The following is a 25672-nucleotide window of genomic DNA, read 5'->3' as shown; positions in this document are numbered from 1 at the left end:
CTGCGCGCAGGACCGCCTACGGGGGTGGGGATTAGCAAGCGGGGGAGCGGCGGGGAGGCGGGGACAGCCGGGGCCGCTCGGGGAGAGTGCCAGGCGGGGCCGCTCAGCGCTGGCCCAATGGGGCGGGGCCGAGGGAGGGGCAGTAGGTGACAGCGCTGGAAGCCCGGAGGCGTCCCGGCGAACTCCAGCGCCGGGATCAGTGAGCGGCGAGCAAAGTTTGGCCGTCCGGCTCCAGCTCGCGGTCGTCCCTCCCCGCCCCGTTAGTGTTACGACGGCGCGTTGTGTGCGTGTGCGTGTGTGAGTGCGCGCGCGTGTGTGTGTGTGCGCGCGCGCGCGTGCGGCGGGAAAGGGGCGGGGAGAGAGTGAGGGACCGGTGGGAGGCTGAGAGGGTCTCTCTGCGCTCCGGCTCCAGCCCGCAGTGCACCCTTCGCCCGCGCCGGGCGAGAAGGAGAGCGCTGACAGGCGGCGTCCGGAGCTGCCGCGGCCGCCGGCCCAGCCCCGCGCTGCCTCGCCTGCCTCCCCCGCCGACCGGGAGGGCGACCGGGGGACACCCCCGCTCCCCCGCCCCCCACAAAAAGCCTTGTGGATTACAAAGTGAAAGTGACACAGGACAATAAAAGCAAAGCTTGCGGGGGCTGGGGCGCGGCGCACTGGAGTGGGCTTCCCACTGGGGCAGCCGGAGAGCTGCCCCCGACCCCCTGGCATGGTGAGGGGACCGTCCTGGGCAACTGCACGCCGCTTCTTGCCCGACCCTCGAGAGGCCGAGAAGAAAAGGGGACCTTCGCTCGCTCTGGATGTACAAATAATGGGTCCGCGGGCGCCCCGGCAGAGGTGAAAAATGCCGAGGAGCGCCGGCCGTTGCCTGCGCCCCACGACGGGCACCAAGCCGCTGCCAGGGCCGTGGCGGCGGGGCTTGCTGGAGGAGAAGGGACGGAGCTGAGCACTCCCCGGGGTCGGAGCCCCCGCGCCGACGGTCGCGCACCGGAGCCGAATTGCAGGAAAGCCTCCGCCCGGCCCGCGCGGCCAGGGCTGCCGACTGGTTGGAGGGGCGTTGCAGCCCGGTCCTCCAGGAGTGGGAACTCGAGGAAATCGCTTCTCTTTCGTTTGTGGGCTAGGGATTCCCGCCTCCGGGTCCTCCACCGCCCCTCTCGGGGGGCGCAAGTGTGCCTGACCACTTCGCCGTCGCCTCTCCCCGCGTTCTCACTGCAGCGTCCTGGCCCCGGGTAAGTTGGAAAGTTTCTCCAGAGTTGATCGCCGTGGATCCCTCACCTCTCAGTCACCCGGGAGAAAGACGCAGGACTCAAGATTCCAATGGAAGGCGAGGGGGAAAGAGGCGCGGTTTGAGAAAGTTTCAGGGGCTTCCTGCAGAATCCCACGGAACGCGCTGCTACTTTTAGCCCCTCGGGCTCTCTGGAATCCCGCCTTCAGCTGCCTACCTGGAGCCTTCCCTTCCTCGGACTTGCTAGGCTGAACTGGACGTGTGTTTGCAAGACAGCTCTCAGGAGCCTTTGGCTGCTCGCCACCAGTCCCCCCTCCCCCTTTTCCCTTCTTCCCCTCTGGCTACTGAATTCTGCCCTTGGCTGACCCCTCCCCTTCTCCACTCGGTCCCAAGTAGCCAGGACCATGGACTTGGCAGTAGACAGGGCTCCTGGCCGCCTGTGGCCCCCGCTGCCCTCGATGTCCGCACTCGGCTGCCTGCGAGTCTGTTGGCTGCTCTCGGTGCTCCCGGGGCCGGCGTGGGTCCGCGGGGCCGAGCAGCGCCAGGTGTTCCAGGTCCTGGAGGAGCAACCTCCGGGCACTCTGGTGGGCGCCATCCAGACGCGCCCGGGCTTCACCTACCGGCTCAGCGAAAGCCACGCCCTGTTCGCCATCAACGGGAGCACGGGAGCCCTGTACACCACGGCCACCATCGACCGCGAGCGCCTGCCCAGCGACGTGATCAACCTGGTCGTCCTGTCCAGCGCGCCCACCTACCCCACGGAAGTGCGAGTTCTGGTGCGAGACCTCAACGATAACGCCCCTGTCTTCCCGGACCCTTCCATTGTCGTCTCGTTCAAGGAGGACAGCAGCAGCGGGCGCCAGGTCATCTTGGATACAGCCACCGACTCGGACATCGGTTCCAACGGTGTGGACCATCGTTCTTATCGGATCATCCGGGGCAACGAGGCGGGCCGCTTCCGTCTGGACGTCACCCTGAACCCGAGCGGCGAGGGTGCCTTCCTGCATCTGGTGTCCAAGGGCGGGCTGGACAGGGAGGCCACGCCGCAGTATCATCTCTTGGTCGAGGTGGAAGACAAGGGCGAACCCAAGCGGCGGGGCTACCTACAGGTAAATGTGACTGTGCAAGACATTAACGACAATCCCCCGGTTTTTGGCAGTTCCCACTACCAGGCGGGGGTGCCTGAAGACGCGGCTGTAGGCTCTAGCGTCCTCCAGGTGGCAGCGGCGGACGCCGATGAGGGCACCAATGCGGACATCCGCTATAGGCTGCAGGACGAGGGGACCCCCTTCCAAATGGACCCCGAATCGGGACTTATCACGGTGCGGGAGCCTCTGGACTTTGAGGCCCGCCGCCAGTACTCACTCACGGTGCAGGCCATGGACAGAGGCGTGCCCTCCCTCACGGGGCGCGCCGAGGCCCTGATCCAGCTGCTGGACGTGAATGACAATGACCCTGTGGTGAAGTTCCGCTACTTCCCCGCCACTTCGCGTTACGCCTCCGTGGATGAGAACGCTCAGGTGGGCACCGTGGTGGCACTGCTCACAGTGACCGACGCAGACTCTCCCGCAGCCAACGGAAACATCTCGGTGCAAATCCTTGGGGGCAATGAGCAGCGCCACTTTGAGGTGCAGAGCAGCAGGGTGCCCAACCTGAGCCTCATCAAGGTGGCCAGCCCCCTAGACCGCGAACGCATCCCTTCCTACAACCTCACAGTCTCTGTCTCGGATAATTACGGGGCGCCCTCTGCCGCAGCGGTCCAGGGACGCTCTTCTGTGGCAAGCCTGGTGATTTTTGTCAACGACATCAATGACCACCCTCCTGTCTTTACACAGCAAGTGTGCAGAGTTAACCTGAGCGAGGAGGCGCCCCCGGGAAGCTATGTGAGTGGAGTGTCTGCCACTGATGGTGACTCTGGCCTCAATGCCAATCTGCGTTACAGCATTGTCTCCGGCAATGGGCTAGGCTGGTTCCATATCAGTGAACACAGCGGCCTGGTGACCACGGGGGCCGCTGGGGGCCTGGACCGTGAGCTCGAGTCTCAGATTGTACTGAACATCAGTGCTAGGGACCAGGGCGTTCACCCCAAGGTTTCCTATGCCCAGCTTGTGGTCACCCTCCTGGATGTGAATGACGAGAAGCCAGTGTTCAGCCAACCAGAAGGGTATGCTGTGTCTGTAGTTGAGAATGCCCCTACAGGGATGGAACTGCTTGTGCTTGGGGCCACAGATGGAGATCTGGGTGACAACGGGACAGTGCGATTCTCCCTCCAAGAGGCCGAGACTGACAAGAGGTCCTTCCGGCTTGATCCTGTGTCTGGGAGGTTGAGTACTACTTCCTCTTTGGACAGGGAGGAGCAAGCCTTCTACTCTCTGTTGGTTCTGGCAACAGATCTGGGTTCTCCTCCCCAGTCATCAATGACTCATATAAATGTTACACTCCTGGATATAAATGACAACAGCCCGGTATTCTACCCAGTCCAGTACTTTGCTCATATTCAGGAGAATGAGCCTGGAGGTAGCTACATCACCACAGTGTCTGCTACTGACCCGGACTTGGGTTCCAATGGGACTGTCAAGTATAGTATATCAGCTGGGGACAGATCTCGGTTTCAGGTCAATGCTCTGAGTGGAGTCATTTCTACAAGGATGGCGCTGGACAGAGAAGAAAAAACAGCTTACCAGTTACAAATAGTGGCAACTGATGGTGGCAATTTACAGTCCCCCAACCAAGCAATCGTGACCATCACGGTCTTGGACACTCAAGACAACCCCCCGGTGTTTAGCCAGGCTGCCTACAGCTTCGTAGTCTTTGAGAATGTGGCTTTGGGCTATCATGTGGGTAGTGTGTCCGCATCCACCATGGATCTCAATTCCAACATCAGTTATCTCATCACTACTGGGGATCAGAAAGGTATGTTTGCTATCAACCAGGCCACGGGGCAGCTTACCACAGCAAGTGTGATTGACAGAGAAGAGCAATCATTTTACCAGCTGAAAGTAGTTGCCAGTGGGGGCACAGTGGCTGGAGATACTGTGGTTAACATAACAGTGAAGGATTTGAATGACAACTCTCCCCATTTTCTTCAGGCAGTGGAGAGTGTCAATGTGGTGGAGAATTGGCAGGCGGGGCACAGTATTTTCCAAGCCAAGGCTGTGGACCCCGATGAAGGTGTCAACGGCATGGTACGCTATAGCCTGAAGCAAAACCCCAAGAACCTGTTTACGATCCATGAGAAAAATGGTACTCTTGGTCTGCTCGGGCCCCTGGATGTTCATGCCGGTTCCTATCAGATAGAGATCTTGGCATCTGATATGGGTGTTCCACAGCTGTCCTCTAGTTTCATCTTAACTGTGTATGTCCATGATGTAAATGACAACCCCCCAGTGTTTGACCAACTGTCTTATGAGGTCACTCTTTCTGAGTCGGAACCCGTGAATTCTCGATTCTTTAAAGTGCAAGCTTCTGATCAAGATTCAGGAGCCAATGGTGAAATTGCATACAGCATTGCTGAAGGCAATGTGGGAGAGGCATTTGGCATTTTCCCAGATGGTCAATTGTACATAAAAAGTGAACTGGACCGTGAACTTCAAGACAGATATGTTTTATTGGTTGTTGCTTCTGACAGAGCAGTGGAACCCCTTACTGCTACTGTGAATGTTACTGTCATTTTAGAAGACGTAAATGATAACAGGCCTCTTTTTAATAGCACCAACTACACGTTTTACTTTGAAGAGGAGCAGAGGTCTGGGTCATTTGTGGGTAAAGTGAGTGCTGTTGATAAAGATTTTGGGCCGAATGGAGAAGTCAGGTATTCTTTTGAAATGGTGCAGCCAGATTTTGAGTTGCATGCAATCAGTGGGACGATTACAAATACCCATCAGTTTGACAGGGAGGCTCTGATGAGACGGCGAGGGACTGCCGTGTTTAGCTTTATAGTTATAGCAACGGACCAGGGGCTTCCCCAGCCTCTTAAGGATCATGCTACTGTACATGTTTACATGAAAGATATAAACGATAATGCTCCCAAGTTTGTGAAAGACTTTTACCAAGCTACAATATCAGAATCAGCCGCCAACCTGACTCAGGTTTTAAGGGTATCTGCCTCTGATGTTGATGAAGGTAATAATGGCCTTATCCATTACTCTGTAATCAAAGGAAATGAAGAAAGACAGTTTGCTATAGACAGTGCTTCTGGTCAGGTGACACTAATTGGCAAATTAGACTATGAAGCAACGCCTGCCTACTCCCTGGTTATTCTAGCAGTGGATTCAGGGACCATCTCCCTGAACTCGACCTGTACCTTACATATTGATATTTTAGATGAAAATGACAATACCCCTTCTTTCCCTAAGTCAACATTATTTGTCGATGTTTTGGAAAACATGAGAATTGGTGAACTAGTGTCCTCCGTTACTGCGACGGATTCAGATTCTGGTGACAATGCTGATTTACAATACAGTATTAGTGGGACAAACAACCACGGAACTTTTAGCATCAGCCCAAACACTGGGAGTATTTTTCTTGCCAAAAAACTGGACTTTGAAACCCAGTCTTTGTACAAATTAAATATAACAGCAAAAGATCGAGGAAGACCTCCTCGTTCCTCGACAATGTCAGTGGTTATCCAAGTGAGGGACTTCAACGACAATCCGCCTAGCTTTCCTTCTGGGGATATTTTCAAGTCTATTGTTGAGAACATCCCCATTGGCACATCTGTCATTTCAGTGACTGCACATGACCCTGATGCAGACATTAATGGGCAGCTATCCTACGCGATCATTCAACAGATGCCAAGAGGCAACCACTTTGGCATAGATGAAGTCAAAGGGACAATCTATACTAATGCTGAAATCGATCGGGAATTTGCTAATCTCTTTGAGTTAACCGTCAAAGCCAACGATCAAGCTGTGCCTATAGAAACCAGGCGGTATGCTTTGAAAAATGTGACCATTCTGGTTACAGACCTCAATGACAATGTCCCAATGTTTATATCACAAAATGCCCTGGCTGCTGACCCTTCAGCTGTGATTGGCTCTGTTCTAACAACAATTATGGCTGCGGATCCAGATGAAGGTGCCAATGGAGAGGTGGAATATGAGATCATCAATGGAGACATGGACACCTTTATTGTGGATCGTTACAGTGGAGACTTGAGAGTCGCTTCCTCACTGGTACCTTCACAGTTGATTTACAATCTCATAGTTTCAGCAACAGACCTTGGCCCTGAAAGGAAAAAGTCGACCACTGAATTGACAGTCATTCTTCAAGGCCTTGATGGACCTGTTTTTACTCAACCGAAATACATTACTATTTTGAAAGAAGGTGAACCCATTGGCACCAATGTAATCTCCATAGAAGCAGCCAGCCCTAGAGGGTCTGAAGCCCCAGTGGAGTATTACATTGTTTCGGTTCGCTGTGAAGAAAAGACTGTGGGGCGTCTATTTACCATTGGACGACTTACTGGCATCATTCAGACTGCAGCCATTCTGGACCGGGAGCAAGGAGCATGTCTATACCTGGTGGATGTTTATGCCATAGAAAAGTCAACTGCTTTTCCCAGAACCCAGAGAGCAGAGGTAATGATTTTGCAGTTTTTGATTTATTATTTACTGATGTGCCTTTGGGCAGGGTCATTCTCTTTCGAGTCGCTGTCTGTGATGCTTACCGTTATTGTTTGTTATTCGTTTGACAAAGAGGAGTCCATAAAATGGTTCTGTCGCAAAAGCGAACAAAGATTACACCAAAGCTAGCTTGAGTCCTGGGCAAAAGCAAACAAACATTTCACCTCAGAGGAATCATGTGTAGAAGACTGGGGAGAAAACGGTTCATTTTAGGAATGCAGAAAAAAAATAAATCTGCTTATATAAGCCAAATCACACACTGAACCAAACTCAAGTAAGGGAGTCTATTAGAGGATGGGCATTTCAAAGTGAAAGGATCCCTACTGCAAAATGAAAAACACTTATAGAAATCATCGTGACACCCTAGCTTTCTGGGAGGAGGGAATGGCCAAGCAGGAAGGACTGGCATTTTTACATGGGGACAGTATTAACTTTCAGCCTTCAGCAGTCTTGGCAGTTTCTCTATAGACAGTGACTAATTTTAATGTGCTGAGCCAAGCTTGGGGAGATTCCTGATTTCATTTGCCTTCACATTTTCAAGACTGTCTTCTGATTTGGGGTTTTCCTTTCTATCCCCCCCTGAACTAAAGCAGGAATGTGCTGTGAATGATCAGAGATTATAAACTATTTCTGGAGAGAAAACTGTGTTGTCAAATACCAAGGTATAGGTACATTTTGTTCTGCCTGCTGATGGATAAGAAATTCATGTTTTAGAGTGTAAGCCAAAAGCATTCCAAGCTCAGCTTTCCATGGGCTATATTTTCGGCCACTGATTTCATGTATCCTTGACATATTTTCTTTTATTGAATGACTTCCAATATTGTTCTGATAATCAACTTGAAATGATAGGGCTATTCTATGGAAAATGCTTGTTTACCATTTTCTGAATCCCTTCTTTCTCTCCCTCTCCACCGCTCCCAAAGACATTCTAGTGCCACTCAGCCAAAAACACAAAATATCAAATGTGGTTTGTGATACTTGGCAGTGGCCCAGACACAACATGCTAGTGAAATCAAAGCTCGTGTGTTTGTTTCCTTGCTTTCTTTGCTTCTATAATTTTTTTTTAGAAGTAGAGAATATTCATCATTGAAAACGGTCCGTTATCATTATTATTTAATTCCTAGTGATTCTTTTTTTCCTCCCATAATAAATAGTTATGCCTGTTCTATGGAAAGTGCATATTCAGGGCTTAAAGGATATCATCACTATATTTCTATATATATTTATATATAGACATCTATATATCTGTATCTATAGGCATCTATATTCCTGAAGGGATTTCTAGGCCAAGTAATCTCTTTTATCTAGTTACTGTTTTTAAGGTCTTAACTTAGGTCTTGCGTATTGAGTTATTTGGTTTGACATGGACTGTGCTCTGCATGTAATTTTATTTTGCTTTGGAATGACCCCTGTCCCCAAAGTTAAGCCCTATTTTTACCTTCCTACTCACAAGTAATATTTTAGACAGAAAGACTTGCTCATTTTGAAAACCAAAATGTTTATTGAAGACAGACACCAGTGTTTTAAATTCTAGATTACTTTGTTTAGCTGTAAAGCAATTTATGTTATTAGTTGATTTTTTTTCAGTGTAGAAAGAGAATGAGCATCTACCATTATCATTATATTTGTTTTGTCTTGTTGTATACTTACTCAATGGGAAAATATTGGCTTAGCCTAAATGTGTTAAGTTGTGCTGGTATTGCAGTAGGCCAGAGGATTGAAAATAACAATTATAAATTAATTTTTTTGGTAACGGGATGATATATTTTAAAATACTTTTTACACTTTAGGCTAAAATGTAGTTAATGGAAGCTAGATGTTATTATTCATATTTATGGTAATCTTCATTTAAAAAGCTGGGGGAAATCCAATATGATGGTTTCCTAGAAAAAAAGAAAAGAAATACAAAATGTTTGTCAGGGTACCTTCTGTGAACTAAAGTGCTGAAATTTAAGCCAAGTTTGAGATCCCAAGCTCCAACCACTCCTAAAATTAAAAGCAAATGTGTTTCTCCAAAGAATATTGAAAGCAGTAGTTCGCAGCTAGAATTTCATATTATTATTGCCTGTATCTTTCAAGTACATTCAATAAAGTCCTCTTTCCCTTCTGCTCAAACATCACCAATTTACCTTGATTCGGGGGTGGGGGCGGGGAGCAGTTATAAATTACCTCCGATTGTCAGAGGTGATTTTTTTTTATTGTTCGTTTCCAAGTGCAGACTTTGCTCCAGTGCATTTTTCCCTCCCCAGATTTATTCATGTGCACTGAGAGGCATCGGGGTCGCTTACTCAGGTTTCTAGCCATAGTCTTGGCTGAGCACATTCCATGGGCAAGCACAGGGTCAATAGGAAAAAGGATCCGTTTAATCTTCCTTCCTTTTTCAGCTGTGACCTTTGGGAAGGAGGGTTGCAACCTTTGGCTGAGGACTGTGGTGCTGATAGTGCTCCTTCCAGAGATCTGTGTCCTTGTACGCCTAGACTTGCCTTACCTACTCGATCTAAAACTGTGCCTGGCAGAGCAGTGTCTTTAAAGGATGGTTCTGGAGTACCCAAGGTTAATAATCCTTTAATTTCACCTCTTTACTGTTTGAAGAGGATAGTGTTTTGTCTTGAGCATATTAGGATAGCTCATATTATACTTGTGCCGCGTTTTTAGGTTTAAGGGGCAATATAGACATGGTAGGTCAATGTGCCTTTCTCTTTTACTGTGTGCTGTATACAAATATGCAATTTAGGGACTTGTTTGGACCTCATTCGAGACCTAGTATATTGTCTGAACCTGACAGAGGCACTCAGTACATGTTTGTTGAGTGACAGAGTGGGAGACCAGAACTATGCGTGTGCTTGTGCCTCGGGAATCAATCAGTAGAGTGGAAGTGGACAGTATTCGCAGATCTGAGCTTGATTAGGAGTGGAATTTTAAAAATAAGACCAGTTGATGTTGGTTACATTTTGAATTATCAATGAAATGTTCTATAGATAAATTAAATATTGGTAGAAAAGTCCAAAGAAGCTTGAGTGGACAGTCTGACATGGAGCTGACAGTTTCAATAGAAAGAAGCAAAATATATGCATTCAGGCCGCCTTCAGGGCTACAATCCTCAAACTATTTCATCTCAAGACCTTTTATGCTCTCAAACATTTTTAAAGACCTCTTTGTAAGTGAGTTTTGTCCATTAATATTTAACATTTAAGAACCGCAACTGAGAAAAAAGCATAAAACATTTATTCTTAGCTCAATTAGAACTACATTAAACTCTTTATCATATTTATATTTTATGAAAAAATGTATTTTGTTAAAGTAGAAAACTAGTAATGAAAAGAGATAAACCATTTTACAGCTTTGCAAGTCTCTTTGATCCATGACAATGGAACACAGCTGAATTCTCAGAACATCTTCACTCAGCCAAGCATGACAAGGTTTATTTGATAAAGCCTGTGAAACAGGACCCGATCTTACATAGATAAATGGAACTGGTTAAAATAAAACCAAAACCCTTACTCATCTAGTCAATTCTGATTCATGTGGACCCTATAGGACAAGGCAGAACTGCTCCTGTAATTTTCTGAATCTTTAATTCTTCACAGGAGTAGAAAGCCCAGTCTTTCTTCTTCAGAGTGGCTGGTAGTAGTTTCAAACTGCTCCCCTTGAAGCTAGCAGTGCCATGTGTAAGCAGTACATACCAGGGCTCCTCGAGGGACTGAAGAAGGGGGTAATATCTAAAACCTTTTTTCCAGATAGTTTAAATTATTTTTATATTACTCCAGAAATGAGCAAATGTCAGTTTATTGCAATGTTTTTGCCACATGGAATCTAAATCCATCGTTGTAAATTGTTCCTACTCTTTTTTGCATAAAAGCACATTGGATGATTATCATACATTTTCAACAGATCAAGCCAAACATGGCATAGAACGTCATGGATTGCTCATTTTGAAAATGCTGATTAAATGAAGGTAAAATACTATCTCTTTCAGGGATAGACATATTTCATTATACCTTATCAAGACTCATATTTGCTAGTATTATCACAAATTGAAATATTGGGAATCTACATCATGGTCGATAGAGAGAAGTTCTCTAAAATTTGAATTTTCCAATGAAAACTCAAAATTTATGATTAGCAAGATATATTGTTAGTTGTTCCTCAAGAGCCAGACTCCATTTGTTCATTAAAAACAAAAGGTGCTGCCAAATACTCATCTATAACAATCTTGGTTACTTGCTGATCAGCCTTTCATGTTAATTTCATGTTCTGTAAACAAACTGGCTAGTTGAGCTTGCAACTCTAACAATCACACATATGCTTTCCTAAGACATAAAGGTAAACAAAGCTCCGATGTTTCGCAATGGTTCATTGTTTTTACATTGAAATGCCACAAGGCGATACTTCACATTTCATCTGACAGAACATTGAAAAGGGCCTAGATTTAATACAAGGGATAATTTAAATGTTTAAAGAAGTTTCTTTACTTTTTTAAAAAAACAATTTATTAGGGGCTCATACAACTCTTATCACAATCCATACGTATACATACATCAATTGTATAAAGCACATCCATACATTTCCTGCCCCAATCATTCTCAAAGCATTTGCTCTCCACTTAAGCCCTTTGCATCAGGTCCTCTTTTTTATTTCCCCTCCCTCCCCTTACCCCCTCCCTCATGTGCCCTTGGTAATTTATACATCGTTATTTTGTCATATCTTGCCCTATCCGGAGTCTCCCTTCCCCCCCTTCTCTGCTGTCCCTCTCCCAGGGAAGAGGTCACATGTGGATCCTTGTAATCAGTTCCCCCTTTCCAACCCACTCACGGGTGAGTTTCTTTACTTTTAAGTGAAATTGCCATCTTATTTTTTCTCTGGGTTTATGGCAGTGAAGAATATGTTGACTGCTAGAATCATTTGGAAGCCTTGATTTGATCTATGCCAAGAGGACACCCATTTGGAGAAACCCAGGTAGCACAGTGGTTTCTGTACTCAGATGCTAGCCCAATCGTCTATCAAACTCATCAGGTGTTTCCAGGGAGAAAGATGTGACAATTGGCATGCATACAAACCAACAGCTTTGGAAACCTAAGAGAAACTTCTATTTTGTCCAGTAGGGTCACGGAGTGGACATGGGTCCAATGACAGTGAGTTCGGGGCTTCTTAGACCACACCAGAAATTTTCCTGATCACTACGTTGTTATTAATTTTTCAAATGTCAACAAAATGAATACGGGAGATTATATTTTTTATTTGATGAATGTAGTTTTGACCCCTCACACCTTCCCGGGTCTCTTGTGTTCCCAGATGTTCATGGTTCACAGTGAGAAATCCGTTTTTTAAATGTTGTAAGCCAATAAAAATGTCACTAGAAATGCTATTTAAAAATGTGTTTAAAATATTGGATGAATTGATTAGGATTCATTGAAGATTAGAAATGAGGCTTAGCTGCTTGATGAAAAGTCAATTTATTTCCACATTGAAGTGATCAGTTATGTCCAAGTGATATAATAGAGACCTTGTAAGTTAGATACCATGTCTAGACATTATTTTCTTTCATAATATTCAGAATCAGGATGACTGTGTCTCAAATAAATTAAATGCCTTTATAAATTGGTATATTAGCCAACAGAGTCACAACATAGGCAACTGAAAATATATATGATAATAAATAAGCAATTATTATAGTTCTCAATGTGTTCAATATTTCAATGTTCAGGGTTTAGGGGAAGTAATTTTAAAGTATTTTCTTGTTTGAGCCTCACAACAACCAGAGGAACATAATTCTCATTTCATAGATGTAAAAAGTGAGTGTGTCAGTTTGGGTACTTTAGAGAAACAAATCTACAGAAACTAATGTATAACAGAGAGTTTTATATAAACGTTAACTGTGTATCAAGAAAACATTCCAACCCAGTGCTGCCCAAGCCCACACGTCCAACATTAACCCATTAACTCATATGCACAACACCAATCCACGAAGTCCTCCTCCATCTCACAAAATACTCTCAGTGATACCAAATGCAGCAGGAAAGCCGAGTCAGTGAACGTGTAAGCATCTCAGCGCTGGTAGGGGTCTCCAGGCGGCTGCTCCAGCACCCAGGGCTGCATCGCGGTAGGTCCATGGGGCTTCTCCTCAAGGATGTCTTGCAGGAAATGAGCCTTGCAAGCTAAAGCAGGGAACTGGCTAAGGCAGCGGTGCCCTCGTCCGACCATCAGAGAACAAGAGACCTGAGAACTAGAAAGGTGAGGCTCATAGAGTCATTTATCCCCCCGTCCTTCATGTGTTGATTCGCCTCACTTCAGTGAGGTTCCAAACAAAATTTTATAACTTGCTTACAGGTATCTAGAAAGAAGGAAAAATCACATCCTGACTTGCATAATGCCAGATTTGTGCTCATAAACACTGTTCTTTAACCCGAAACGAACCCCCCTCCCCTCAAGTTTATTCCCTCTCCGAGTAATCCCCTATGGAGTTTCCGAGACTGTACATCTTTACTGAAGCTGACAGGGTCATTTCGTTAGCAAAAATGGTTTTCCTCTGTAGTTCTGTGCACATACAAATATATCTTAATCCTTACCAAGTATAATCCGGTATTTGGGCTGAACTAAGAGGAAACAAGATACCTGCCTTTGTCATTGTCAGTCAGGGCCATGTATGCCTCTAGCTGTCAGTGAAGGGATGGCAGCGGTGTTGCCACTGGGGCTTACCTGGGTGCGTTTCTGGAGCAGAGATGAGTGGGGATGTCAGAGAGGGAAACAGAGACAAAGGAAAAGCACAACTTTAGATGGTGTTTTTCCCAGACCACCACACTGCAGCGTAGATGAGGTACAGATCTGTTACTAGGTTTTTAGATGACAAATATTCCTCTCTAAGGAGTCATGAAGAGACTGCAATGGATAGAGTGTAAATAGTATATTAAACAAAGGGGGGAAATGGATGCCTTTTGTTCTCTGGATCTACAGAGATTTCTTTAAAACTCCCACCCTCTGATTATTTTTCTGATCTTTAAAAAATGTATTAATATCAATGCTATGAGGTAAAAAGGTCTGCAAGTTTTTTCAAGACATGTGCACATATATATCACAAGTAGGATTATGAATGGCTGTTAAGCTCACACTCCATATTTTATCTGTGTCTTTAGGATGCTTGTGTTGGCCAAGCATTTTTGGTGATAGATCGCTATAGGTATAATTTATTTTCTGACGAACGCATTGCTTATTTCCTTTCTGCCTTCATTAGAACACTAACCATTTTCGTCCTTTATTGTTCCTTTAGATTTTGAGGCAGCTATTCTAGGAATAATTTTGTGGTATCAATTTCTCATTGCATTGTCTGCAGCTTGCACTTTGTCATCATTAGAATGAAAAACTGCCTAAGAGCCTCATTAGTTGTGAAGATATGTTGTGTTAGGCCCTGGGGTGGGTCTTTTATTCCAAGAATTAATAAACCCAAGGCTCAGTCCTTTACAATACGAAGAACCTTCTGAGTAGAAATAGGAAAATGGAAGACTGGCAATAATATGTGCCAAGATGACTTTAAAAGTTCCTTAAATGTTCTAAATACAAAATATAGTAGACATTCTCTTAATGAAATACTTTCTGACTTTAAGCTAATCAGTGATCAAAGTAATCCATTTATTATATAATATCCTAAATAAAAAAGAATAGAATGGGGGGGGGATCAGACAAGTGGAGAACAATTTCATTACATAAATTTTCTTTTAAAAATGAAGACATAGAATTAAAAAAATTTTTTTGAAGACATAGAATTTTATGCTAACACATGTGCACCCATCGAATAGTGCTTGCTGGCTTCTGCCTCATGCTACTATTCAGAGACAAAATCAGAGACTTTAGTTTGAAGATGAAACATAATCTAAGTGCCAGATAATTTATATGTGAAAATTAAGAACTGACTATATTCTCGTTGTTGTTAAGTACCTTCAAGTCTGTTACTGCTCATAGCAGCCCGATGCCCAGCAGAATGCAGCCCTGCCAGTTCCTGTGATATCTTCACAATTGTTCTTAAGTTTGAACACATGGATGCAGCCATTCTGTCAATCCATCTCAACAAGGCTGAGGTGCCCCTCTACTATGCCAAATATGATGTCCTTCTCTGGGTCTATTGTCTCCTGACAACATGTCCAGATTACAGGAAACAAAGTCTTGCCATCTTGCCTTGAAAGAACATTCTGTCTGTCCTTCCAAGACAAGTTTTTTTTTTTTTTGCTCTTTTGACTCTCCATGATACTTTCAGTATTCTTCACTAGCACCTTAAGTCAGAAGAATCTATTCTTCTGTGCTCCCCCTTATTAAATGTCCACCTTTGTGAAAGTTGGACAGATGAGGCCATTGAAAATACCATGGTTTGGTGAGCCAAAACTTAGTCCTTAAGGTAACATCCTTGCTTCTCAGCACTGTGAAAAAGTCTCATGCAGTAGATTTACCCAATGCTCTGTGTCCTTTGCGCTTTTGAACGCTGCTTTCTAATGAACATTGACTGTGTATCCAAGAAAGATCAATTCCTTGCCAACTTCCTTTCTCTCTTTATCATGATGTTACCTTCTGGTCCAGTTGTGATAATTCTGTTTTCTTTATGTTGCGTTGTAATCCATACTGGAGCCTGCACTTCTGGACCTTCAGCAGCTAGTGCTTCAAACTCCTCGTTACTTTTGGCAATAAAAATGTGTGTCATCTAAGAATTACAGGTTGTTCATAAACCTTCTTTTAATCCTGATATCACATTCTTCTTCAGATAATATAGCCTCTCTGATTATTCACTCAACATACAGACTGAAAAATTATGTTGAAAGTATGCAACCTTGATACACACCTTTCCTGATTTTAAAACATTCATTATACTCTTGTTTTGCTCACACAACTGCCTCTTGATCCATGTACAGTTTCTGCAGCAGTGAAATATAGCTTTCTGGGATTTCCATTCTTCTCAAGGCTATCCATAGTTTGTTATAGTCCACAGCAGAATGCCTTAGCATGGTCAATAACTCATAAGTAAACATCTTCTGGTCTTCTCAATTTCAGCCAAGATGAGTTTGATGTGAACAATGATATACCTACTTCCTTGTGCTCCCCTGAATCCTGCCTGGACCTCTGGAATTTCTCTGTCCATGGACTGCTACTAGGTTGTTGGATGATCTTCAACAAAATTTTACTTTCATGTGTGATATTAGTGGTATTGTTATATAATTGAGAATTCTGTTGGGTCACATATCTTTGGAATGGGTACACATTATGGATCGTTTCCACTCAATTGGTCAAGTAGCTGTCTTCCAAATTTCCTGGCATAGACAAGCGTGTGAATCCAGGGCTTCATAAGCTTCTTGAAACATTCTATTGGTATTCATCAATACCTGAAACCTTGTTTTTGGAAAATGCTTTCACTTCAGCTTCAATTTCTTCCTTCAAGACAATTGGTTCTTGCTTGTGTGCTAACTCTTGAAATGGTTGAATGTTAAATAATTCTTTTTGGTACAGTGGCTCAGGGCATTATTTCCATTGTCTTATGATGGTTCCTGCATTGTTCATTCTTTTTCCCATAGAACTCTTTCAATATTGAAATTGAATACTTTTAATTTTTACTTTAGTTCTCTCATTTTAACATATGTTGAGCATATTCTTTCTTTTTTGGGTTTTCTACTCCAGGTCTTTGCACATTTCCTTTTAATAATTTTCTTTGGCTTCTTGAGTTACCCTTTGAAATTTTCTGTTCTACTCCGTGATTTCATCATTTCTTCTATTTTTCTTAGCTGCCCTATGATTAAGAGCAAGACTCAGAACCTTTTCTGACATCTACTTTGATGATTTATTTCTTTCCTGTCTTTTTAATACCTTTTTAATTTCTTCATGTATGATGTTCTTGATGTGATCCCATAGCTTATCAGGTTTTGTTATTCATGTTCAGTGTGTCATTTTCATTCTTGAGACGTTCATGAAATTCAGGTGGGATAGACTCCAGGTCATATTTTGGCTTCTGTGAATTGGTTTTAATTTTCTTTGACTTCAACCTGAACTTACATATGACCAACTAATGATCTATTCCCCAGTCAGCCTCTGGCCTGGTTTTAGCTGCTTCTCTACCATCTCTTCCTGCAGATGTAGTCAATTTGATTTCTGTGTATTCAATCTGGAGAAGTCCATGTAAATAGTTTTGCAAAATACTATCATTTGGTCTCTGGCTTTGCCATCAACAAGGTCATATTTTCCAACTACTTTTCCTTCCCATTTGTTTCCAAATGTTGCATTTCAATTGTCAATAGTTATTAATGCATCTCATTTGCATGTTTGGTCAATTTCAGATTGAAAGCCTTGGTGGAATTCTTCCACTTCATCACCAGCTTTAGTTGCTAGCGCATAAATGTGAATAATAGTTGTATTGACTGACTTCCTTTGATGTGAATAGATATAATCCTATTACAGACAACATTGTTCTTCAAGATAAACCTTGAAGTGTCCTTTTTGATGATGATTGAAAAGCTATTTCTCTTGATTGTTGTATTACATATGTATTACATAGTAAGTCATATGATTTCTGATTTTAAGATGGTTAAGACCAGTTTGTTTCAGCTCATTAATGCCCAGAAAATTGATTTTTATGTGTTACATTTCCCTTTCTTTACAACTTACAATTTTCCTAGACTCATTATTCATATATTCTAAATTCCGATTACTAATAGATTTTTTTCATCTGTTTCTTCTTCTTTTGTGTCATGCCCCTGCTTAGCAAACAAATGGCTCCGTGGCTTTCCTCCCACAAGCTTTACTCCATTAACATCACTTTGGTCAACTCTGCTTTGAGATGGCAACTTTTCCGGAGGCAAATTTTGAGAGCCTTCCAACCTGAGGGCCTCATCTTCTGGCACTCTCTCTGACAGTGTTCTGCTTCTTTTCATGGGGTTTTCATTGTATACATACATATTTAATACAGTTTATAAAAGCATATTAAAAAAACACTGCTTGCTTCTGAATCATCTCTACAAGCACCATCTTTGTTCTCTGCTTGAGTCCAGGGTTTGAGCAACTATTTCATCCATGAGTAAAAAGAAAAGACTTTTAAACTTTTTGAGGAAATCATCAGAGATATATTCAAACCATGCAATTGACAGCTGGAAGCAAATGGCATTGTTTGGAACAATTTCTTTAAAATTATTTGACATGTTTCTGAAGTGCTTTATCCTTTGTAGATGGTAACATGCATCAAGTACTTCATGTTATATTTCATGTTATAATAAGAGTATAAATACATACTATTTTAAGATACTAGAGACTATGAGGGCCTGTCTGGTCATCACAATGATTGGGGAGTTGAGAATGTAATGCATCATTGGACAGAGTGGACTACAGAGACTACTCATGGAAGTAGTTTACTAAGCTAGTTCTGGTGAAAGCAGGATTTGAACCCAGAGTCTCCCACCAGGTTCTGTGCCCTCAATTCCATCACACTAGTGGCTAATACTAATTACTGCAAGTATGATTAAGAGTTTCATGCTGTGAAGACATACTCTATCATTAAAAAGTTTTCATATTTTTAAAATTTCTGTATATTTCTTGTTGAAGAAATATAACTTGAAATTCAGGGAAGACTGTTAGGATTATTTCAGTCTCCTGTCACTCTTTATTTAAATTGTTGTTGTTCGCTGCTATGAACACCAGCATACAACACTGCTGGTCCCGCTGATCATCCTGCCATCCTCATCCTATGATTGCAGGGGGCACATTGCTGTAGCCACTGTGCCAATGCATCTCAATGAGGCTCTTACTCTTTTCCCTTGTATTTTGCAAGTGTGCTGCCCTTCCCGGAATTAGTCCCTCCTGATGAATGCTCAAAGTTCATGAGATGAGGCCTCCTTCTCCCTGCTCCTAAGGCACTATCGCTTGCATGGACGCATTGAAGTGTCTTTTCTACCCAAAGTTCCTAACTCCTTCCAAAGGAACTTTTCCTGCATGGGTGTGGTAAGAGGGCAAAAAAAAATAGTGATAGTTAATGTTATTCCCGTCTATTCCATTTGGCTAAACTCAAACATAAGAACCTTACAAGGTTGGCACAGAATGAGGCAGGGTTGCATTCTGTTGTACCTGGGGTTGCTATGGGCACCTCACAACAACAACTCCATTTGGCACAGCCACTGTTTATGCTTTTGAGAAAAGGTATTTTCCCGAATAAGTCATTGGTCTTAAAAATTCTATCACGTAATTTCCAGTGCCTTTACTGCCCTTATGTTTTCCAACTACTATTCTTCTTCACTTCCGATTTTTACGTTTCTATCACCAAACCCAAATCAAACTCACTGCCAATTCGGACTTTATGGCCGACCTTTAGGAATTACCAATTCGCAGTGATTAGATGTTTGATCAATTTCACACCTCAGAAATTATTAAAAGTCAATTTCTTCATCTGAGACTTGGTAGTTGGTTTGTAATTTGGATATTCATTTTCCTTGTAAGCATATGATTATTGTCCTATCACTAGCAGCATTGTACTTCAGGATAGATCTCGAAATGTTCGTTTAGTAATGAATATGATGCGACTTCTCTTCAATTTAGCATTCTCCTCAGGAAGTTGCCACTGTGATAATTCATGTCATAAACTCAACCCTACGTCAGAAGGCACCATATTTTGTTATAGTTCAACCTGAAGACTCATCTTCTGCCTTTAAATCAAACAATGTTTCCTCTGATACTTACCAAATGTATTACACTTGTTTTTTTTTAGTTAATTAGTATTCTATACTCTTCTTCCTAATCTGTCTGGATCTGAAAGCTCCACTGAAACCAGTCAACCATGATGATCCTGTTTGTATTTACAGTGTTAGTGGCATAGCGTCAACAACAGCACATAAACTATTACAGAAGCATAAACTAAAAATAAGTGTTGATCACGTGATTTAGAATTTAACATGTAGGTAGTCTAATCTGTCAAGTCTTCATTTTTATTTTTGAGCCTGCATGTGTATGTGTGGAGGGGAGGATGCATTTATTTCCTTTCTTCCAATTCCTGCCTCACTTTTTCTCCTCTTTAGAGCAAAAGTCTTTAGAAACAGTTTCCGATATTTTCGTTCTTTCGACTTCTTGTTGTTGCCAGATACTGCCAGGTCGGTGCTGACTCATAGTGCCCCATGCACAGCAGAAGGAAATGCTGCCTAACTCTGCGGTCTTGTACCTTCCTTACAATTCCTCTAATGTGGGAGCCCATTGTTGCAGCCACTGTCAGTCCACTTCCTCAAGAATTTTCCTTTGCTTCACTGACCTTCAACTTTAACCAGCACGGTTTCCCTTTGCAGGGACTGTTCACTTTGCAGGGACTACCATTTGGTCTCTGGCTTTGCCATCAACAAGGTCATATTTTCCAACTACCTTTCCTTCCCATTTGTTTCCAAATGTTGCATTTCAATTGTCAATAGTTATTAATGCATGTCCGAAGTACATGAGAAAAAGTCTCACCATCCCGCTTCAAAGGATTATTCTGGCTGTGTTTTTTCCAAGACACATTTTTCTCTTCTGGCAGTCCACGACGCTTTCACGGTTCTTTCACCACAATTCAAATGCATACTTCTTTTCTTGTGAATTCCTTCTTTAGGGTCCACTTTTCACATGCACTTGAGGCCATCGAAAATATCATCTCTTGGGTCAGGGACACCTTAGTCCTCAAAGTGACGTGGTTATGTGGCAAACCTTTTGGGCCATCCTGTGAAGCAGATCTGCTATATATCATTTAACGTATCAGTTGCTGCTTCCATGCGTTTTGATTGCCCACTCGCACCTGCCCACCAATGCAATTGGTCTAAGCAAGGCAACAATGGCAGCCACATAATGGCTCTAACCATCAGATTTCAGCATTCCCCCAGGGTAACACCTAAGCAACATTTGACCCAGCTGACTGCGCTCTTCTCCATGAATTATTCCATTGACTTCCAGAGCGTCACACCCTCTTGGCTAGTTACTCTCTTAGGCTACTTCGTTCGCTTCCTTCACCAACTGTCCTCCATCTCCCCCAATTCCAAAAGTTAGACTTCCCCATGAATCAGTCTTTGAAATTATTCTTTTTCCCAAGTTACACTAATTCCACCGAGGATTTCAACCAGTTTCGTGATTTCCAACAGCATAAATATCCAGATAAAGGTGACTCTTAAATCTTTGTTTCCAGGCCGCCATTCTTTCCTGGATTGTGGACTCATTTAATTGACTTCTTAGTTGATATCTTTGAGTAGAAACTTAATTTTATTTGCAATGAATTCAGCTAACCTCTCCTCCTCCTAGTCCCTGTTATTCCGATGCTCTCTGTCATGTTCATTCATGCTACTATAATTGTACAGCCTTCATACCTTAGCCCCATCTTCCCGAATGAACACTGTCCAAGTGGCCTTGGGATTAGCTTGTTAACTCCCTTTCAATTTACATTCTCAAGGACCTCAAGAATCCTGTAACTTTCAATAACAAATATACATTTTCAGTATATATTTGGGCTTTGTATACTGCTTTGTTCTGTAATTTTGGGTGTGTGTGTTTGTTTTATTCATCCTCAACCCATGAGAATGAATTTCCACAAGCACAGATCTATTACATTCACAGATGTGAACAGGCTACTACAATATTATTTGGACAAAGTGGGCAGCAAATATATGTTTTATTCAAAGATTGAAAAATGAATGTGATCATAAATGAATACCAGCTTCCCCGTTTCTCTCTTTGTTCCTGCTTCAGTATATTCTCAATATAGCAACAAGAGTGATCCTTTAGAATGGAAATCAGATCATTTCTCTCCTTTGGTCAATGTGCATGACTTCCCATTTCACTCACATAAAAGCCAACTACATCCTTATGTGACCTATAAGGCCTATGCGACCTGCCCTTGACCATTATTTTTATGACGTTTCCCTCTCATGGAACTTCCTCATTCATTTATCAGTCAACCACAGGAAGGTTTGCATGTTAAGGTCTGAGCCTCAAAATTGTGTGCTTGAAATATTCTGCCGGCTTTTATAAACATTCTTTACCTCCTTCAACCTCTTTTCACACACATCTCTCTCCCCCCCACCTTTTGTTTCCTCTTCTCTTCTTTTCATTTCTCTTTAGTCTGTATATCACCAACCCCCCCTCCTTCCCTTCTCTGTCTATCTATCTATCTATCTATCTATCTATCTATCTATCTATCTATCTATCTATCTATCTATCATCTATCTATCATCTTGTATCAATCTGTCTACAGATGATAGATAGAGCTATAGATATCTCTATATTCCGTGACATTTCGGTGACATACAATTTTCATATTGTATCAAGACCTCTCGCTTGCTGTTGTAGTAGTGTCACTCCCAGTTCTAGTGCGTTAGCCTCACTAACATCCTAACCTCAGCCTTCCCAGCCTTGCTTTAGAGAAACTATTGACCATTTGGTCAGTACAGAAGGTTGACATTATTTATTTTTGTTCTAACTTACTACTTATTTAAACATTAAATTCAGAAGAGAATTTTACTGTAAGGTTTAATGCATGTCTCAGTAATAGTCTTGAGTGGTTGATTTAGTCAATAAGTTTAATAATTCTGAATTTTTTTTAGAATTTCAAATTTTATTTTACATTTTATTCCTGTTCTACCAGAATCCATCTCTTGTGACCCTGACCAGAATGTTAGTTGGTGGTGGCTAGGTGTCATCTTCTGGTCTGAAGGTGGAAGAGACATGGAGCTCACAGGGACTGCAGACTGGTTCTTTCTCTTATTCTTGGCTTGACTTCTTTTTGTTTCATGCTAGAAAAATAGAGACCAATGGTTTTGTCTTAGATGGCTGCTGGAAAGCTGTTAAGATCCCAAGATGCTATTCATCAAGGGAAAATGTAGAAATAAACTTGTATGAACTATATTGTGCCAATTGACTTAGTTATTTCATGACTCTAAGTCTTCAAACCTAGAAAATTAATCCCATAAAGCGATTGGTTTTGTCTAAGAAGTATCTCTATCTATAACTTTTTTTCTTTATATCTATCTATCCAGATCTACCAAGGGATTTCAAAAAGTCCATAGAAAGGTGGACTCAAATATCATGGACTTTTTCTAGAAACGTTTTCAAACATTCTCTTACATTTGCTGTTATTTCAAAATTACACATGGGTATAGCATAGCATGTACAATACCTCTTTTTCTTGCTTCCAGCTCATTTACATGAGCCTAGCTGTGCAAACTTCTCTTATACTCACTGTTACCTTGTCCATTACTATAAACAAAAAGTTGACTATTTTATAGAAAATGACTCTTTCTTTGCTTTTTCTCTAGTCCTGGTAACCATTAATGAACTTGGTCTCTTTATAAACACTCCAAACTCACTGTGTTGGGTCAATTCTGACTCAGAGCAACCCTGTAGGGTGGGGTAGAACTATCCTTTGCCCAGGAGTAGGGCTCCCAAGACTGGAACTCTTTAAGGGAGTAGAAAGCGTAGTCCTTCTTCTACAGTGCCACTGGTGGTTGCCAGCTGTGGATAGGCCAGTGTGAAACTACTATGCCATGAGGGATCCTTGATCTCTGAATAGAGAGACCTATTTTTAACATTTCATGAAAGTAAAATAATTCATTATTTTTCCTTTTGTGATTGTCTTATTTCTCCCATCACACTATTACTCCCCATGTTTATCCCATTGCATTCCATTTTATGAATGTATTACATTTTTTATTCATTCCCGAGATAGTTAAGGTTTATTGTGCCAATGTGGCTGATAAATACAGGTGGGATTAATTGAAGGTCAGAGAGATAAATGGCTCCGTGAGCCTCGCCTTTCTAGTTTTCAGGTCTCTTGCTCTCTGGTGATTGAACCAGGGTGCAGCTGCCTTAGCTGGTTCCCTGCTTCAGCTGGCAAGGCTCACTTCCTGCAGGACATTTCTGAGGAGAAGCCACATGGACCTACCCTGATGCAGCCTTGGACCCTGGAGCACCCATGTGGAGACCCCTGTCAGCATTGAGATGCTTACATGCTCACCGATTCAGCTTTCCTCCTGCAGTTGATGTCATTGCATGTGTTTTGTGAGATTGAGGAGGAATTTGTATATCAGTGTTGGACATATAGGTTAATGTTGGACTTACGGGCTTTGGATAGCCCTGGGCTGAGATGTTTTCTGAATGTACACTTACCTTTTATATATAGCTCTCTCTTACACATATGCGTTTCTGTGGATTTGTTTCCCTAGTTTACCCAGACTCACACAATTCCTTTGTTGGCAACTGAAACTGCTTTCATCATTTTGCTCTTCCGACTAATGCAGCAATGAGCATAAATATGCATGTGTCTCTTCCTGTCATGAATTCTTCCAAATGCTCATAAAATATTTCATCAAGCAAAGGCTTGTTGTTGATCACGTTGAAAACATGCATCTTAGGGGACAAAACCTAGATCAGTGGTGCATGCTGAAGTTAAGGAGTTCTTTGTTATATCCCGAGCTAAGTCTGTGACTTTTCTTCTGAAGTTAGTGATGCTAGCTAATTAGGCAACTTCATAAACAGAAGTGTTTGAGTAGATGTATTACAATTAGTGCTACACTATTACCATGTCTGCTCATTTCCCCCAAACTTAACTAATTTTGGTTTGGAGATCAACTGTAAACAGCTTATTGGAGACCATTTTATGTCTTGGCAAAAAAACATTATATTAAAGAAAAAAAATTACTACTGTCAGGATTAATAAGTTTACATATTGCTTTTCTTTTTTATAAAATTTACCATTCTTACTCAACATTAAACATTCATAAGATTAACAAATTGATAAATGCAATACAGTAAGGAAATATTCCTTAAAATTTACTTTGACTGATGTTCAATGGAAAAGCTGCATTTTGATTTGGATGTACATTTCATCTGAATGTAGCCTCAGCTACTTTAGAAAGCTCATTTTCCTCTTGTGCAACAAGGAAATGCAATACCTGCTTTAGAGCTTTGTGAGAGAAAAATATTTTTTAATATTTCAGATAAGTTAGATAACTTAATTTTCCCTCAAAGTACAGAGTGTTATCCTTTTTTAAAATTTTTTTTCTCTTAACAAATCTGTGAAGAAGTAATAAGTTCTTTTTAAGGAAAAGATACAGCATTCTCTGTCTGGGGCATGTCCCCAAATCAAGATACAAATAAACGTCCAGATTTTTCTGACTTTAGTCCACATGGTTAACACTAATCATACTGCCCAGGCTGTGGTTCAGTTCATGCTTTTTACCTATCCATAATTTTATTGTTGTTGACGTAAAATTTCAATAGTAGTTACACTCCCATCAGTGGAAGCCATTTATTAATTCTTAAATTATGCTGAGAGACTAAGTTGCTTATGATACAAACAAAAATGTTTATTATATTACTCTATTGTTTTATTTTGATGATTTTTCTCTGATTGAATTGGGGTGGTAGTGAAATAGTCCAGACAGGGTGCTCCTTAGAGATTAGGATGGCTAGGTTTCATCTTCCCATATTTTAAATATATCATCAGAAGGGACCGATCCCTAGAGGAGGACATCGTGTTTGGTAAAGGTCAAATATCCTCATATGGGTTGGTTGACATAGTGGCTACAACAAAGAGCCCCACCATAGGAGCAGATGTGAGGATGCCCAAGGACCAGACAGTATTTGGTTCTATTGCACATCGGAGCTCTATGAATTGGAACCATTTATATGACATATCGTAAGGCTACCCAGATAAACATTGTCTAAAATTAAATTATGTATATTTATCTTTGCTCTTGCTTCAGAGAGTATTTGTTTGACTTATTTGATGCAATTATCTTAATTGAAGTCAAATAAGTTGACTCCATCAAATCAAGATAACTATTTGTTTCTACAAAATATAAAAGTTCTAGTG

General features: G+C 42.3%; 1 protein-coding gene across 1 annotated transcript in view; it reads left to right on the top strand.

Moving 5' to 3' along the window:
* Positions 1-177: 177 nt before the first annotated feature.
* The window catches only part of FAT4 (FAT atypical cadherin 4), a 198391-nt gene continuing 172896 nt past the window's right edge, over positions 178-25672 (top strand). The window contains exon 1 of the mRNA XM_075543833.1: positions 178-6798. Coding sequence (XP_075399948.1) covers positions 1624-6798 — 5175 coding nt within the window. The 5' untranslated portion in view covers positions 178-1623. The remainder of the gene's footprint in view (positions 6799-25672) is intronic.

This window comes from Tenrec ecaudatus, chromosome 3 (genome assembly GCF_050624435.1).
Source record: "Tenrec ecaudatus isolate mTenEca1 chromosome 3, mTenEca1.hap1, whole genome shotgun sequence".
NCBI lineage: Eukaryota > Metazoa > Chordata > Mammalia > Afrosoricida > Tenrecidae > Tenrec > Tenrec ecaudatus.
The sequence above is the reverse complement of the archived record's forward strand: the minus strand, read 5'-3'. Positions and strand labels throughout refer to the sequence as shown.